The sequence below is a fragment of the Convolutriloba macropyga genome, chromosome 13 (assembly GCF_964194025.1).
Source record: "Convolutriloba macropyga chromosome 13, txConMacr16.3, whole genome shotgun sequence".
Lineage (NCBI taxonomy): Eukaryota > Metazoa > Xenacoelomorpha > Acoela > Convolutidae > Convolutriloba > Convolutriloba macropyga.
The window spans coordinates 33,227,030-33,241,797 of record NC_134480.1 but is presented as its reverse complement, the minus strand read 5'-3'; the positions used below and the strand labels follow the sequence as shown (position 1 = coordinate 33,241,797).

The 14,768-nt window shown below is 36.3% G+C and overlaps 3 protein-coding genes and 3 non-coding genes across 12 annotated transcripts in view; 4 read left to right on the top strand and 2 right to left on the bottom strand.

The window, feature by feature from the left end:
- Positions 1 to 14,768, top strand: part of LOC142351793 (dynein axonemal heavy chain 6-like) — a 199,474-nt gene that overhangs the window by 118,710 nt on the left and 65,996 nt on the right. For 4 of the 7 annotated variants that reach the window (XM_075403970.1, XM_075403969.1, XM_075403971.1 and 1 more), the window contains 4 exons: positions 2,790 to 2,970; positions 3,577 to 3,804; positions 4,221 to 4,247; positions 9,357 to 9,726. In XM_075403970.1, the coding sequence (XP_075260085.1) occupies positions 2,790 to 2,970; positions 3,577 to 3,804; positions 4,221 to 4,247; positions 9,357 to 9,726 (806 nt within the window). The remainder of the gene's footprint in view (positions 1 to 2,789; positions 2,971 to 3,576; positions 3,805 to 4,220; positions 4,248 to 9,356; positions 9,727 to 14,768) is intronic. The other 3 variants (XM_075403973.1, XM_075403972.1, XM_075403967.1) reach the window with 1 other exon arrangement.
- Positions 1 to 14,768, bottom strand: part of LOC142351794 (uncharacterized) — a 338,941-nt gene that overhangs the window by 305,495 nt on the left and 18,678 nt on the right. The window lies entirely within an intron of this gene.
- Positions 1 to 14,768, bottom strand: part of LOC142351795 (uncharacterized) — a 192,012-nt gene that overhangs the window by 158,567 nt on the left and 18,677 nt on the right. The gene's annotated exons all lie outside the window — the stretch shown is intronic.
- Positions 8,882 to 8,995, top strand: LOC142352320 (U5 spliceosomal RNA). Its single transcript, XR_012761000.1, has one exon. It is a non-coding gene; the product is annotated as a U5 spliceosomal RNA (small nuclear RNA).
- On the top strand, positions 10,655 to 10,726 carry Trnaw-cca (transfer RNA tryptophan (anticodon CCA)). The gene has a single exon. It is a non-coding gene; the product is annotated as a tRNA-Trp (tRNA).
- Trnaw-cca (transfer RNA tryptophan (anticodon CCA)) lies at positions 13,543 to 13,614 on the top strand. The gene has a single exon. It is a non-coding gene; the product is annotated as a tRNA-Trp (tRNA).

Genomic DNA, 14,768 nt, shown 5'->3' with positions numbered 1-14,768 from the left:
AAAAAATTGCAAGAAATGGTTACAAAAACAAAGTGAATAAGTCTGTGGAATTCTCAACAGAAAATCGTCAGCCCAATTAAAAGCCAGCACTGTCAGGCAGAACGTTATCCTGCGTTAAAGTTAAATTTGACGAAGAATTAGACAGATGCGCACTAATTGATTCCGGGGCATTTGCAAACGTGATACGCCGTGAGTTTTACAAGGTATTTATCAACAGCATTAATCAATCAATAATAGAAATAGAAAATTTTGATCCAGATAATGTTAAAATGGCAAAGGAAATATAGTGAAAGTTGATAAAGCAATTAAAATTACATTTATATCGGGCACACAATCATTCAGCGAAGAATTCCTTGTTCTAATTTTCACAACTCCTGTAATACTAAGCAATCCAATTTTTGTAATTGAAAAAGTTAGCATCTGCCCAGGACAAAGTTACGTTAAAAACCTGATCAAACTCTTCAAATAAACCTAATCAAGCCCGAATTGCAACCCAGAAGGCTTGGAGTTTACACCAAGAGAAAGCAAGTATTACAGCCAAATCAGAAAAATTATCAGATTGTAGGCTGCCGGAGAAGCTTGAGTCATATGTTGAATTTAGTGAAGTAATAAGTCTAAACGAAATCTTTCAAAAAGATAGTGAAGTAATATTAACGTTCTCTCTATGTAAAGTTACCGAAAATAACATTCTATATATCTATGTCATGAATATCACTGAACACCCAGTCACCGTTTATAGGGGCAAAGAACTTGCCAAGTTCTCATTCTTGGCGTCTGACCAAGCTGAAAAGTCATTATAAGTAGATCCTCAGTTGACAAATGACGCAAAAATGAGTGAAAATTTCTTAACAGAAACATATCAGTTAATCCAAGTCACGGATACCCAAAAACGAAAAGCGCAGCCATCAAAACCGGTCCCAGAATATAAAAAAATGTGGTTCCCAACACCTGAAACGTGCCCTGAGCGGACAAACTTGTCACCTTTGCAGAGAAAATTATTTGAACAAGAAATTAGATCCAAAGGGTAACCATCTGGGCAAAACGTGTTTTCATTCGTATTCAAGATACTTTCAATGATTTTTAATGGCTCTCAAACGATTTCTCTGGCAATTATTTTAGTATTTTGGTCTCTTTTATGCAGTTTTTTGCTTCACAAATTTTTTGTCTGACCCCTTCTCATGAGGTTTTGCCTACAACAGAGAAATAGGTAACGCCCGGACGGCATTGAGTGCTCTTAGAGCTTCTACGCTTAGCCAGTTTCTAAGAATGGGAGTCACTAAAAATGTTTTGAGGAGACAATTTCTTGGTGTGAAATGCGGTTCTTAATCTTAATAGTTTCACCCTCTCAGTCACCCCACGCCCCCTCATCCCTCCAGGGCTCCACCTTCGAACCTCCTGAACCTGGCAGTTCAGCCATCCTAGGCGGCGCCGTTTTATCATTTGAATCAATGTTTTTTAGTACCATAATTAAGGTATGTTTTGTGTTAACACAAGGGTGCTATGACATCTCTCAAATTCACTGTCAGACTTCCAGATTTTCATGGCTGTTTCAGTTTAAAAACGTATTAAACGATTTTTTGATAACATTATACAAAACAATACCATTCAAAGAGATTGATTGTGGTTTCAAAAAATTTTTTCAAGTTTTTTTTAAACAAAAAGTTGGTTACCACAAATTTTTATTTAAATGGTGATTATAAATACAGTGAATTAATTTAAACGTGTTTTAGTTTTAATTCGCCAATTGCATTTGGTTTTAATTTTGATCAGATTTTCATTAGAAGCTTTGAATGCGTATTTCCAACACTTTTTAAAATTGACCTCGAATACGATAAACATTGTCAGCACGACATAGGGTTGCCAGCAATTGAGTTTTCAAATATATAGGTTTGTGAGCTTTGATTTCTTAACTTTTTTGAACAACATGAGTACTCTATCGATCTTAAACTAAAGTTTTAAGTGCAAAACTTTCAATTGAAATATTTACCTAAGATGCTTTCCAGGTTGTTTTTAGGTGAAAAAGTGTCTTGGCTAATCGAGTGCTGCGTTTTAAGCTATTATTGTATGCTACGATATCTCTCTTCTCTTGCTTTTTTTGTGCTGAGTGGTAGTGGTTATTAGAACACTTTTGTCTATGCAATCACGCTACTAATAAAATGTTTCTAATGAGATTTCGCTATGTGCTATTCCGAGCGGGAGTCTGGTAAAAAACGTTGTTTTCTGAGCAAAGATTTTCATAAATTTTATTGTAGCAACTGAGATTCAGTAAAGAAGGACCATAAGTGAACACCATATGTCAGAGACATGCTATTAATATTTTCTCGTCATCCAACTTTTTTCAATAATGCAAATTCAGCTTCCTCAAGTATGCCTTTCTGGCCTGCAAGAAAATTATAAATTTTTCTTCATGCCTACACATTTAGTATGATTAATGATACTCAATATTTTGGATCAGCATTTTGTTTGAGAAATTTTTGCCCTTGATACATGATCGTCAGTTTATATGGTTCGGAAAGAAGTGATACGTTTGAGTGCACGTTGTATGATGTCAGCGGTTTGTTTTATTATCGTTTTTTTTTTAATTGTGGATTTTTTCTTGAAGGACATGTGCGAACTTTTCCTTATTACCACCCACCCGTCACCCATTTATTGCAAATGTAACCAGATAGCTACCTATAGTTTTTTTGTCTTGGAGCTATAGTGGCAAAAACCGATTACTGTTATAATGTAAAAACTTAAGATTAGTCTACTAGCCAGTTTTTGTTTATTTTTTCACCTTGTTGTTTTAGCTGTGGTATGGTGTACATTGACCCTAATGAGCTGAAGTGGGAGCCCTATGTGCGCACTTGGGTGGCAGGTCTTCCTAAATTTGACGAGGAGCAGAAGGAGAAACTGTTGAACACATTCATTGCATATGTGGAAAATGGGCTCAAGTGGGTGAGGAAAAACGGAGTCGAAGTTATGAAACAGGTAAGAACTATTAATATATTTTTATAATTACTGACATCAAGCAAGAATAGAGAATTAACGAGGGCAGAGCTTTTGATCACATGAACAGAGCAAAGATGGGGGGGGGGGGTATTAGTCAGAATTGGGTGTCAATGTCGGCGCTTCAAAACGAAGTTTCAAATTGAGACTAACAATCATTCTCGGGTCGAGCTCTGACAAGTAATTACGTCTACTACTTGGAACAGTTCTACTCAAAACTGTTTTTTCACTGCAAATTTTACAAAGCTTTTTCGGAAATGTTTGGAAAAAATGCTTTTTCTTGAGAAATGTGATCTTCTAAATGATTTCAGAAATCAACTCAGAATTAAATTAAACTTTATGTATGATATATAAAAGATGAAGTTATTGTTTTTTAGTTTGTTACAAATATATTTAACCTATTTGGTTATTTGCTGAATTTACTTCTTCCTAAGAAACTTTGTTTCATATTATCGGATGATTTTTGCGCCCAATTCTAGTCAAGAGAAAATAGAAACAAAGTTTGTAGAGATACAATATCAACTCGTTGCAACGGACTAATAAGTCTCGGAAAAAAACCATACTTTGAAATTCATACTTTTCTTTCAGGTTGAGATAAGCAAAGTTGCCACACTCTGCAAGCTCTTCGAATCGCTCTTCCTGGCCGAGAAGGGTGGAGCTGACTTCAGCCTGGACGAGAACCGATTCAACACTACTCTGAACACGACATTCGCCTACGCTTACTTCTGGGGATTGAGTGGGAATCTTAACGAGAACAGTCAAGATGCATTTGATACGTTTGCGAAGGATCAGTTCTCGGATAACGGGGAAGCGAAGGTTATAAAAGTCACCATTTTTTAGAAACTGCTCAAAAGATAACTACTCAGAATTTCATCATGATACGCCATAGTCGATATCGATTCCTAAGTTTACAATTTATACTAAGACAAGGAGTGGGATGAAATCTAATCTTAAGGTTTATGGGGGGGGGGGGGGGGCAAATAGATTTTGTAAAAATATGGATTATGTAAAAATATGGCACGTGAGCTGGTGGGTTGAAATTAATATGCATCCACTAAGCTTGTTACAAAGGGAAAAGATCCGTGAGGGGGAGACACAAACGCTCAAACGGAATGGATCCTGAGGTCTATAAGGCTATAAACGGAAAGACCCGCCGAAACTTCCCTTCGTTTTGGAGCTTGTTTAACAAAAAAATACAATGTGTTAAATAATAATCCAGTACGTTTTTCCAGACCCGCCTGAAAGTTGAACCAATTTTTGTAAGTAATTTTGGTTTGATGTTCACACTATGTTCACACAGCTCACAACCCTAAAATTCATTTCATATCCTCCCTGTCTACTCTATGCATACATTTCTTATCTCAATCAAAATCAGTACATTTTTTCCTGTTCTTAATCAGATTTTATACATTTCAAGACAAGTTTGTGTTAGAAAACAAGTTACACGTGCCGATTGGAGTGTTTCGCATTACAACCCCCACGGAATTATTAACGCCATTTTATAATTACAGGAGGGGGGGGGGGGGGGGGGGGGCTATACGTTATAAGACGACAAGCAGAGGAAGAGGGCAATAATGAGAGACCCGCCGATTTTAAAGTTGTCCTCTTTCTATAAAATGATTATAATAGCTCCTTTTTTCTCAATAGGTTTGAGTCTGACAAAATTAAGAGATATTTATTGAAAAGATATTCCGTTTCATTTATTCAAAAATGCACCAGTTCTTGCATACGTCGAGCTCTCAAGCGTAAAATGTCAGCGGGAGTCCGTAAACCTCAGAAAAATTTGGCCTGATTTTTTCCAGGAGGTAAAACCCTGAAAGTCTTTAAGCAATTTTGGTATCTATCCGAAAAATAAATCGATTGGAATTTCCTTGTCACTGAATATTTTTGAAACAAATAACTTGTGCATTTTATCTCAGCTCCTGCTCACAAAACTAATGAATTTGAGGTCTGTGAAAAATGCGTACGTGATTCGACCAAATTGCGAATGAGAGAACCAATTATTTGGAAGTAGTTTTTAGTAGTATTTTATTCCATTTTTGCATTAGTGAGATTTAAACTTTCTTGAAAATGCAAAAATTTTATTCATTTCTTGTTAGTATTATTTGCTGTTTATGATAGTATTGAAGGCTGCTTTTGTTGATATCCGCGGCAGAACTTTTTAATGAATGGTTTTTTGTGTCTTAAAATATTTTACTTTATGCAAATATTATCAGAAAGTTATTACCGAGGACTACTATGAATTTCAATGTATTCGTGGCTGTTTTGACTTAATTTTGTTTGATAAATAGTTATGAAACCATTGAGATCACTTTCCTATTCAAGTGGTTGCCCAATTGAAAGGCTGATAAGAAAAAAAAACAATAGTAACGTCAGTGAAATCAAGTATATATGTTCAGAGCTTGTTCAGTTTGTAACATACTAAATGCCTTTGATGTCTGTTATGCTATTAAATGTTGTAGATTTTGGCATCGTTGTTAGGGGAATTCAATTTATTACATTTTAATCATCGAAATAGCTCGTATAAAATGGAAGTGGAATTCTTACACTGAAAATATTTTATGCTCACAAAAAACTTCTGTCTCGCAATCGAAAATCCGTAGAAAAAGTTTAGCTCGTGTAATTCGTTTTACATTAATAAAATTTCAAGCAGATGAAACCTGTATGCACAACTTTCTATGCGTAGTATAGATGCAATTATCTTGTTGACAAAATAGTCGAATTTTGTAGATCATTTTTCAAGAACAAAACAATTTTATACGTAATAGTACCGGAGACGGCCAAGCCTCAGGTTAGGTGAATTTGACGTGGTTTCGGGATTAGATGCTGCTCAGTATTATGAGCGCATGGTTTTTCTTGACGTTAAATGGAAACTTGAACTGTGGGATAAGGACAAGAGAACCTTACCAATGCAAAAATTAGTCATTAGTTCCATAGAAAAACATTAAGGCATTGTAACTCTGTTTTATGAAGCCATCAAAAAATTTTAAAGTTTAGCTTTGACTTTCTTTATTACAACAACGTTCATGCATCAACCGGACCCATTATATACATATCCATCAGAAAAAAATTGGCCATATTCTTCATATTTTTTCAAACTCTTTTATCTGCATATAGGTTGTTCTGCTTATTGTCAAAACCGATAATTTGAACGGTGAAGTACAACTATGTCGTCGTATAATTGTGCCGAAAATTTGATCAAATTTAAATACGATAAAACTCTAAACCAAATTGATCACTTTAACTGAAATAAGCGCGCAAATTCTCCCCCAATCACAATGACTGGACAGATTTTGCAACTAATTATTTGTCAAGAGGGAAAAATGTCCGATGATCGCACAATAGGTCTAAAACATATTGGCTCAAAACAGAGTTTGGGAGAGTAGATCGAAAATTAATCTATTTTCATCGGCTAAAAATATGCGTTATTTGCGAGCTGTCATGAAATTCCTGCATCTGCTCACGAAGCATGACAATGATTGAGCGGCCCGAGGAACTTGATATGAATCGATCAAAATTGAACATATCACAAGTGTCCAATAAGCAAGCCGATGAGCAAATGAGCGGAATTTATTTACGAGCAAAATAGGTGGTCAGCCAAAAATGTTGGAGATAGCGCTGTTATAATTTGTCCCTGGTTGGTCAGTAGGCGCATTTTTGCGCATTTTGGCTTTGCCGCTATAACCGGCCGGCGTTTTCTGGGTTAGTTCACGCGGCGGATGAGAGTAATGACCATGGACAGCGGTGCATTAGATGTCTAAAAAATACGAATTTTTTCTGTTAGCGCCCCCCCCCCCCCCCCGCTTAGTTAGGCGCCCCCCATTTATAAATGTGTAAACATATTGTTAAAAATACGTAATCTTATACGTGAACATATATGAGCAATATGCATTTACAAAAAGCTAGCACAACTATGGTTTGAAAGTATTACGTATTCAACCAAAATTTGTTGCATATAACGTAAGCGTCAATAAAAATTTCTGTATTAGATCATTTTTGGTGTTTTCGGCTACAATAAGGGCTTGATTTTTTATAACTTCTTAAGGAAACTATTCTAAAAGTGCCTTCAATCTACCTAGACACTCTGGTTTCAATGAAATGCAAATATAGCTCTCACAATTCGCGAAAACTTAGATTTTGGGGGGTGCAAATTTAACGGTTATATAAGGCTTGGGGGGGGGGGGGGCTAGCAGAAAAGATCCAAAAAATACTTTGTTTTCTTTGAACTGGAACATTAAAATTGCATTTTCTGTGCGTTACTTACACTATTGTACCAAAAAGCTACGTATAGCATAGTTTTTGTTTTTAAAGCATTATTCGTGCCTCATTAGCTTGATTTGCGTTAAGGCGTTGAGAAAGGTGTGAAATTTAGAAGTTTCAAGAGAAATTTTCTCAATTTCTCGTTTAAACAGAAATTGTTAAAGAGCCTTGTTTATTAAGGCAGACCCGAGATGGGCTCCTTTTACAGCCTTAAGGTATAAAGAGCTAGGGCTACTTATTTCTGCGCGCGAAGTAGGCTTACCTATATCTCTCAGACTAACCGACTCAGTAAAACACTGAAGATAAACTTCTATTATTACGGTGGTAATGAAGTACAGCACCGGAATCAAGAGTATACACATGGTGTATCTAACTAATAGACTGGTTATAGTTAGTGAAGTTCTCTCGATATAAAAGAGAATAGTGTCTTCTCAGTCTCTGATTGGATGGAGGTGTACATCCAGTATTTCTACTGTTACATTATGTTTTGTTAAACCGCATTGTTTAAAAAATTGTTATACCAATTACTTCAGCAGAAACAATGTTAAATCTCTTCACTCTTTGGTAAGAAAAATGCAAGGCGCGAATATAGACCAGATCTAAATCCAACTGGAAATTTATGGGCGATTTTGAAACAGCGATTACAAAAACAAGTCTTGTTGGGAAATTTATGAGGAAAAAGTGTCTAAAATCCGGAACGGAGTTGACGCAGATGTCGTTTTAAACCTGTATGAAAAGTATACAAACAGCTGCAACACGTTAAAAAGCTCTAGTTGTAACGACGTGTTATTAGAGAACAAGCTTGAAATCAAAATGCTGTTTTATTTGATCTTTATAATGCTTTTTATAAAATCTTCAGGTGTACGTAGCTTTTTGGCGCCACTGTAACGTTCGGTTCGCCTGCCTGTCGGCTTTCTTTAGCTTCGGGTTACTAGGCGTTCACCTTGGAGCTAGGAATTAGAGCCTAACGGGTACAGAGCCGATTGAAAAATAAAGAGAATAATGATTTACAGTCGCGTTGCGCTCCACTCCGCCTAGCGCCCAATAGACCTTCCTTAAGCTAGTTTTTAATATTTTTGACCAAAATTACCTCTAAAATTAACGAGTTGATGATTAACCGATCAGAGCACGCGAAATATTTAACTTGAAATCTGATATTATGGCATTCTGCTCTGCGCGCTTTCGCCTCTATTGGCGTCCTCCTGCACTCTTTAACGTCGGCATAGTATTACGTCGGCATAGTATTACGTCGGCATAGTATTACGTCGGCATAGTATTACGTCGGCATAGTATTACGTCGGCATAGTATTACGTCGGCATAGTATTACGTCGGCATTGCTGTATGTAATCAAATTGAACTAATTCAACTTGCTCCAGTTGCGATTATCACTGCGTATAGTTATAGTTTTCTGTACACAAATACACCTAGACTTATGAATAATGTATGCTATTCGCTGTTGTGGCATCTAGTATTTATAACAAGTATTTTATGACTGCACTGTGTCTCGTGAATTACCTCCAAACATCGGACGACAGTTACTAAACGTTTAAGCTTCGTAAAGATTAATGAAGCATTTGAGGGGTGACCTATGAAAATGGCCAATTTTGTTATAGATTCGTTAAGAGACGAGAAACCGAATCATTCGACTCCTAACGAGTGAAACGATCGCCTTTTACTATCGATTCCCGGGAGTTGGGTACAAAAATGTATTCCTTCTTTTTCCAACCTCTTCGTAAACGCGAAGAGGTGAGCAACCTATTACACATTAAAACCCTTGGAGTTCCAAGTGAACGTTCGCTGAACTGATTTTCAACTGACAGCGTTTTTGTTTAGTAGAATGTCACCCGAAAAATGAAATTTTCGAATTTAGGCAAAGCAGTTGTGCGTGTATGCAATTAATAGTCCATTCAGAATCATTTTTAGGCTCAGTCTTTATCAAAACATTCTTGACGTTGACGAAAAATAAATTGAAAGTAGCCTTATTTTTATAATTTTCCTTATACTAGATGAACCATTCGGGAAATATTACGCCTGGGGGTCGCGACGTGATGTACGAACACTCCTTATCGAGCTTCCTTATTTGGTAATTTTTGTTAAATTTTTCTAGCTTCCCTCGGACATGCCAGTTCTGCAATGCTACATGGACTTCAACACCCGCCGACTCGAATCCTGGGAGAGAATAGTGCCCCAATTCCGTTACAACATGGCAGAACCCTTCTTCAACATCTTAGTTCCCACAACAGACACTATGCGATTCGGGTTCCTTCTTGAGAAGTTCCTGCATGTGAAACAACCCGTTTTGTTCACAGGTGGCACTGGGGTGGGCAAGTCTGTCATAGCTATGGGTCATTTGAAGGAGGTGGCCGAAAAGAATAGCTATGTTCCTGTTTTTATGAACTTTTCAGCCCAGACCAGCAGTAAGAGGACTCAAGAGACGATCGAAAGCAAATTGGAGAAGAAACGGAAGAATATTCTAGGTTGGGATTCTTAATGCTAACATATACTGCTTCCCTTTATATAAATCGATCAATGAAATCACCATATTTTAATACGGTTACGTGGCATTTTATCCAATGTTAAAAGGGGGCAACGATTTAGCAGAATTTGCCTGTCGTTGAAAGAGATAAAACCTGAGTTGGATTTTGAGCCGCAATTTTTTAAAGCTTTTTTAAACCAATTTTGCAATCCAAAAAACGTAATGAAGGTCTATCCGTGGTCGCAACTCATTCGTGTCGTTTTTAAATAGTATTATCACGAGCGTATAAGTAATGTAGTCGTAAAGCTGAAAGGGCGGGGCATCATAGAAGAGATCCGATGCCTTCTTTTCAACTAGTTTGAGACATTCTTTTCACTTTGAATTAAGTTTAAGTGTTTATGTTTGCAATTTAGGAAGTTTTTCCGGCTCGTTTCCTTTTTTCGCCTCCTTCCAGCTCAAAATAACCAATGTGTTTGCACCCCCCCCCCCCCCCCCCCCCGGAATAATTATCTCCTTTTTTGGTTCGCACTTTATTTTGATCACGGTAATTGGTCGGTATTAATGGTTAAATCGGATAAATTTTTGCTGTCGGTTGTAAATACAAATAGTTGATTAAAACATTTGACAGACATAAAGACAATGTACTAATTTGTGTGCTTTTATTAGATGCCAAAAGTACTGGTCCTCCAGAATTTTTTTGGCTCACTTTCCCAGACCTAAACGACAAACAACAGGTCCATACAAAATTCTGTAAATCACTCGAAATTTTTCTGACAAATATCGTATTAGCGTTGATGAAAAATTGCTTCCCAAAAATATAGCATTGAAGAACCGTAAGAAAATGGGAACTGGTCGAAAAATGGGAGGAGAAACCGCAAAGCCTGAATGCTAGAGCGGGATTTCGACAAATCTGAGCAAAATTCAATCAAGACTCCGTGGCGCAACGGTAGCGCGTCTGACTCCAGATCATAAGGTTGCGTGTTCGAATCACGTCGGGGTCAAAACCTGTTTTTTTAATCGTAAGCCAACGTTTTCAAGACTTGAAAAATTTTGTATTGATTATGGTTTGTATGAGGTGCGAATCTTCATTACAACTATTGGATCTTTTCCGTATATGCCCCTAGTACGTTTTGCACCCCCAGTTACAGAGCATGTGTCATTCCATAGTAAATCATTATGTAAAAATATCGCACGTGGTGCTGGGGGTGTTAGTGATATGCACCCACTAAGCTAGGGGTGCACAAACGAAAAAGATCCCAAAATTTGTTCTTAGTGCTTGCATCAGTCACTAAAGGTCTTTGAAGCTTTTAGCTGTCGTGAATCTTTTCCGATAGCCCTCTTCCCCCGAGTCTCTTATAGTCAACATTTGGGTACCCCCAAAAACAATGATTAGCTGTCTTCTGAAAAGTTTTTTATTTTTTATCTACGTGCCGGGTAAAATTCATCAACAACCATAAATAAAAATAATTTTAGAGAAACTAAAATTAATAGATCCCATTACAAAGACCATAGCTCCACAAAATTAAATGCAGTGCTTTTTATTATGCACGTATTAATTTCAAATTTCCTCAAGTTTAATGTTTTGTAAATGCCGATTTACACGTATAACAATTGCAATGGGTACATAATGTTTTTACTGGGAGGGGAGCTCTTTTTGTAGTGGGAGTAAAGTTCAAATTCGCTCAGTCGCCGCCTGAAATGTCGGTCAGTCTCAGATAGTTCTCGAGTCGAATTTTTTTATAGTCTCGTACTTTTATAGTCGAATTTTTTTATAGTCTCAGTTGCTTGTCTGATTTTTTTGCGCAACATTGACCTGCAACGCTTAAGTCATAATAGGCAATTGCGTCCACGGATAAAAATGCGTTTTTGCATTGATAATGGTTTATGGCATAATTAGAGAGGGGACTATCCATTACAATTAATAAATTAATATGTATTACAACAAAGAGGCTAAATGATGCTAGGTAATGTGCATTTGCAAATGATGTTTCGAGCCCGCTCACCCACATTTTTGACTTAATTGTCTATCAAATGAAGCGATACAAAACTTTAATAAATTCATAAACTGTTCTAAAATAATTGGTGTATCCATTTAAAAATTGCTTTAAACTAAAACCAGCAAAATATTTGGATAATGTTTGGATAATTTGGATAATTTGAAACCAAATGAAAAAGTCAGAGTAGCATCCGATGAAAACAAATTGACTTGCACTTGACCAGAAAAGTTATGGGACCGGTTTTTAATGAGTAAAATAAACGTGTAGACAGAATCCATAAAGGGAAAGTTTAAAAAATGTCTATGCTTTCTGAAAACAATTAACATCAAGGTCATGAAAACTTTTAGCTATTTAGTGAAAATATTAAATAGCTTCATTTATACCTCCATTTGAATCCATTGAGACCTGTCACACATCAGAATGTGATACAGCTACAAAAAATGAATACAGGAGAAAATCAAAGAGTCACTTAAGTTTTTTTTAGAAAACGGAGGCGAATCCTTTGAGACCATAATCAATTCGTCGGAAAATTTTAGTATAATATAAAACGCTTTCTTTTAACACCATTAAGATGATTCCTGGCTTGTCATTAATGTGATTTTTGGATCAGGTAGCAAAAATAACTTCAAAAATTGGAAATTGTCCGAAAATGAAAAAAGTTATGGAAATTTTGTAGGACCAAAGCCATAAAACCTATATTTAAATTCTAAAACAGCAATTAAGACTATATGGTAACTCAGTTGGGAGAGAACGCGACCTCTCCTTTGCTGTGCCTACGCTATATTTGCTGTGACTACGCTACATGAAAACATTTTTTTAAAAAAAACCGTAAGAAATAATAACCGTAAGCTTTCAACTAACAGTTGTAAATAGATTAATTTGTTACAGCCCAGGAAGTCAATTAGACATATCATTTTTAAACTAAGTTAGAATACTACAAAATTACAACCAAGTAATTCAAACCAGGAGGAATTCAAAATTTCACAAACAAATCTACAGAAACACTGTGTTGAAGCCAGAAACACTGTCGTTGAAAGAGATAAAACCTGAGTTGGATTTTGAGCCGCAATTTTTTAAAGCTTTTTTAAACCAATTTTGCAATCCAAAAAACGTAATGAAGGTCTATCCGTGGTCGCAACTCATTCGTGTCGTTTTTAAATAGTATTATCACGAGCGTATAAGTAATGTAGTCGTAAAGCTGAAAGGGTGGGGCATAATAGAAGAGATTCGATGCCTTCTTTTCAACTAGTTTGAGACATTCTTTCCACTTTGAACACTTTGAAGTAAGTTTATTTGTTTATGTTCGCAATTTAGGAAGTTTTTCCGGCTCGTTTCCTTTTTTCGCCTCCTTCCAGCACAAAATAACCAATGTGTTTGCCCCCCCCCCCCGGAATAATTATCTCCTTTTTTGGTTCGCACTTTATTTTGATCACGGTAATTGGTCGGTATTAATGGTTAAATCGGAGAAATTTTTGCTGTCGGTTGTAAATACAAATAGTTGATTAAAACATTTGACAGACATAAAGACAATGTACTAATTTGTGTGCTTTAATTAGATGCCAAAAGTACTGGTCCTCCAGAATTTTTTTGGCTCACTTTCCCAGACCTAAACGACAAACATCAGGTCCATACAAAATTCTGTAAATCACTCGAAATTTTTCTGACAAATATCGTATTAGCGTTGATGAAAAATTGCTTCCCAAAAATATAGCATTGAAGAACCGTAAGAAAATGGGAACTGGTCGAAAAATGGGAGGAGAAACCGCAAAGCCTGAATGCTAGAGAGGGATTTCGATAAATGCTGAGCAAAATTCAATCAAGACTCCGTGGCGCAACGGTAGCGCGTCTGACTCCAGATCAGAAGGTTGCGTGTTCGAATCACGTCGGGGTCAAAACCTGTTTTTTTAATCGTAAGCCAACGTTTTCAAGACTTGAAAAATTTTGTATTGATTATGGTTTGTATGAGGTGCGAATCTTCATTACAACTATTGGATCTTTTCCGTATATGCCCCTAGTACGTTTTGCACCCCCAGTTACAGAGCATGTGTCATTCCATAGTAAATCATTATGTAAAAATATCGCACGTGGTGCTGGGGGTGTTAGTGATATGCACCCACTAAGCTAGGGGTGCACAAACGAAAAAGATCCCAAAATTTGTTCTTATTGCTTACATCAGTCACTAAAGGTCTTTGAAGCTTTTAGCTGTCGTGAATCTTTTCCGATAGCCCTCTTCCCCCGAGTCTCTTATAGTCAACATTTGGGTACCCCCAAAAACAATGATTAGCTGTCTTCTGAAAAGTTTTTTATTTTTTATCTACGTGCCGGGTAAAATTCATCAACAACCATAAATAAAAATAATTTTAGAGAAACTAAAATTAATAGATCCCATTACAAAGACCATAGCTCCACAAAATTAAATGCAGTGCTTTTTATTATGCACGTATTAATTTCAAATTTCCTCAAGTTTAATGTTTTGTAAATGCCGATTTACACGTATAACAATTGCAATGGGTACATAATGTTTTTACTGGGAGGGGAGCTCTTTTTGTAGTGGGAGAAAAGTTCAAATTCGCTCAGTCGCCGCCTGAAATGTCGGTCAGTCTCAGACAGTTCTCGAGTCGAATTTTTTTATAGTCTCGTACTTTTATAGTCGAATTTTTTTATAGTCTCAGTTGCTTGTCTGAATTTTGCGCAACATTTACCTGCAACGCTTAAGTCATAAAAGGCAATTGCGTCCACGGATAAAAATGCGTTTTTGCATTGATAATGGTTTATGGCATAATTAGAGAGGGGACTATCCATTACAATTAATAAATTAATATGTATTACAACAAAGAGGCTAAATGATGCTAGGTAATGTGCATTTGCAAATGATGTTTCGAGCCCGCTCACCCACATTTTTGACTTAATTGTCTATCAAATGAAGCGATACAAAACTTTATTAAATTCATAAACTGTTCTAAAATAATTGGTGTATCCATTTAAAAATTGCTTTAAACTAAAACCAGCAAAATATTTGGATAATGTTTGGATAATTTGGATAATT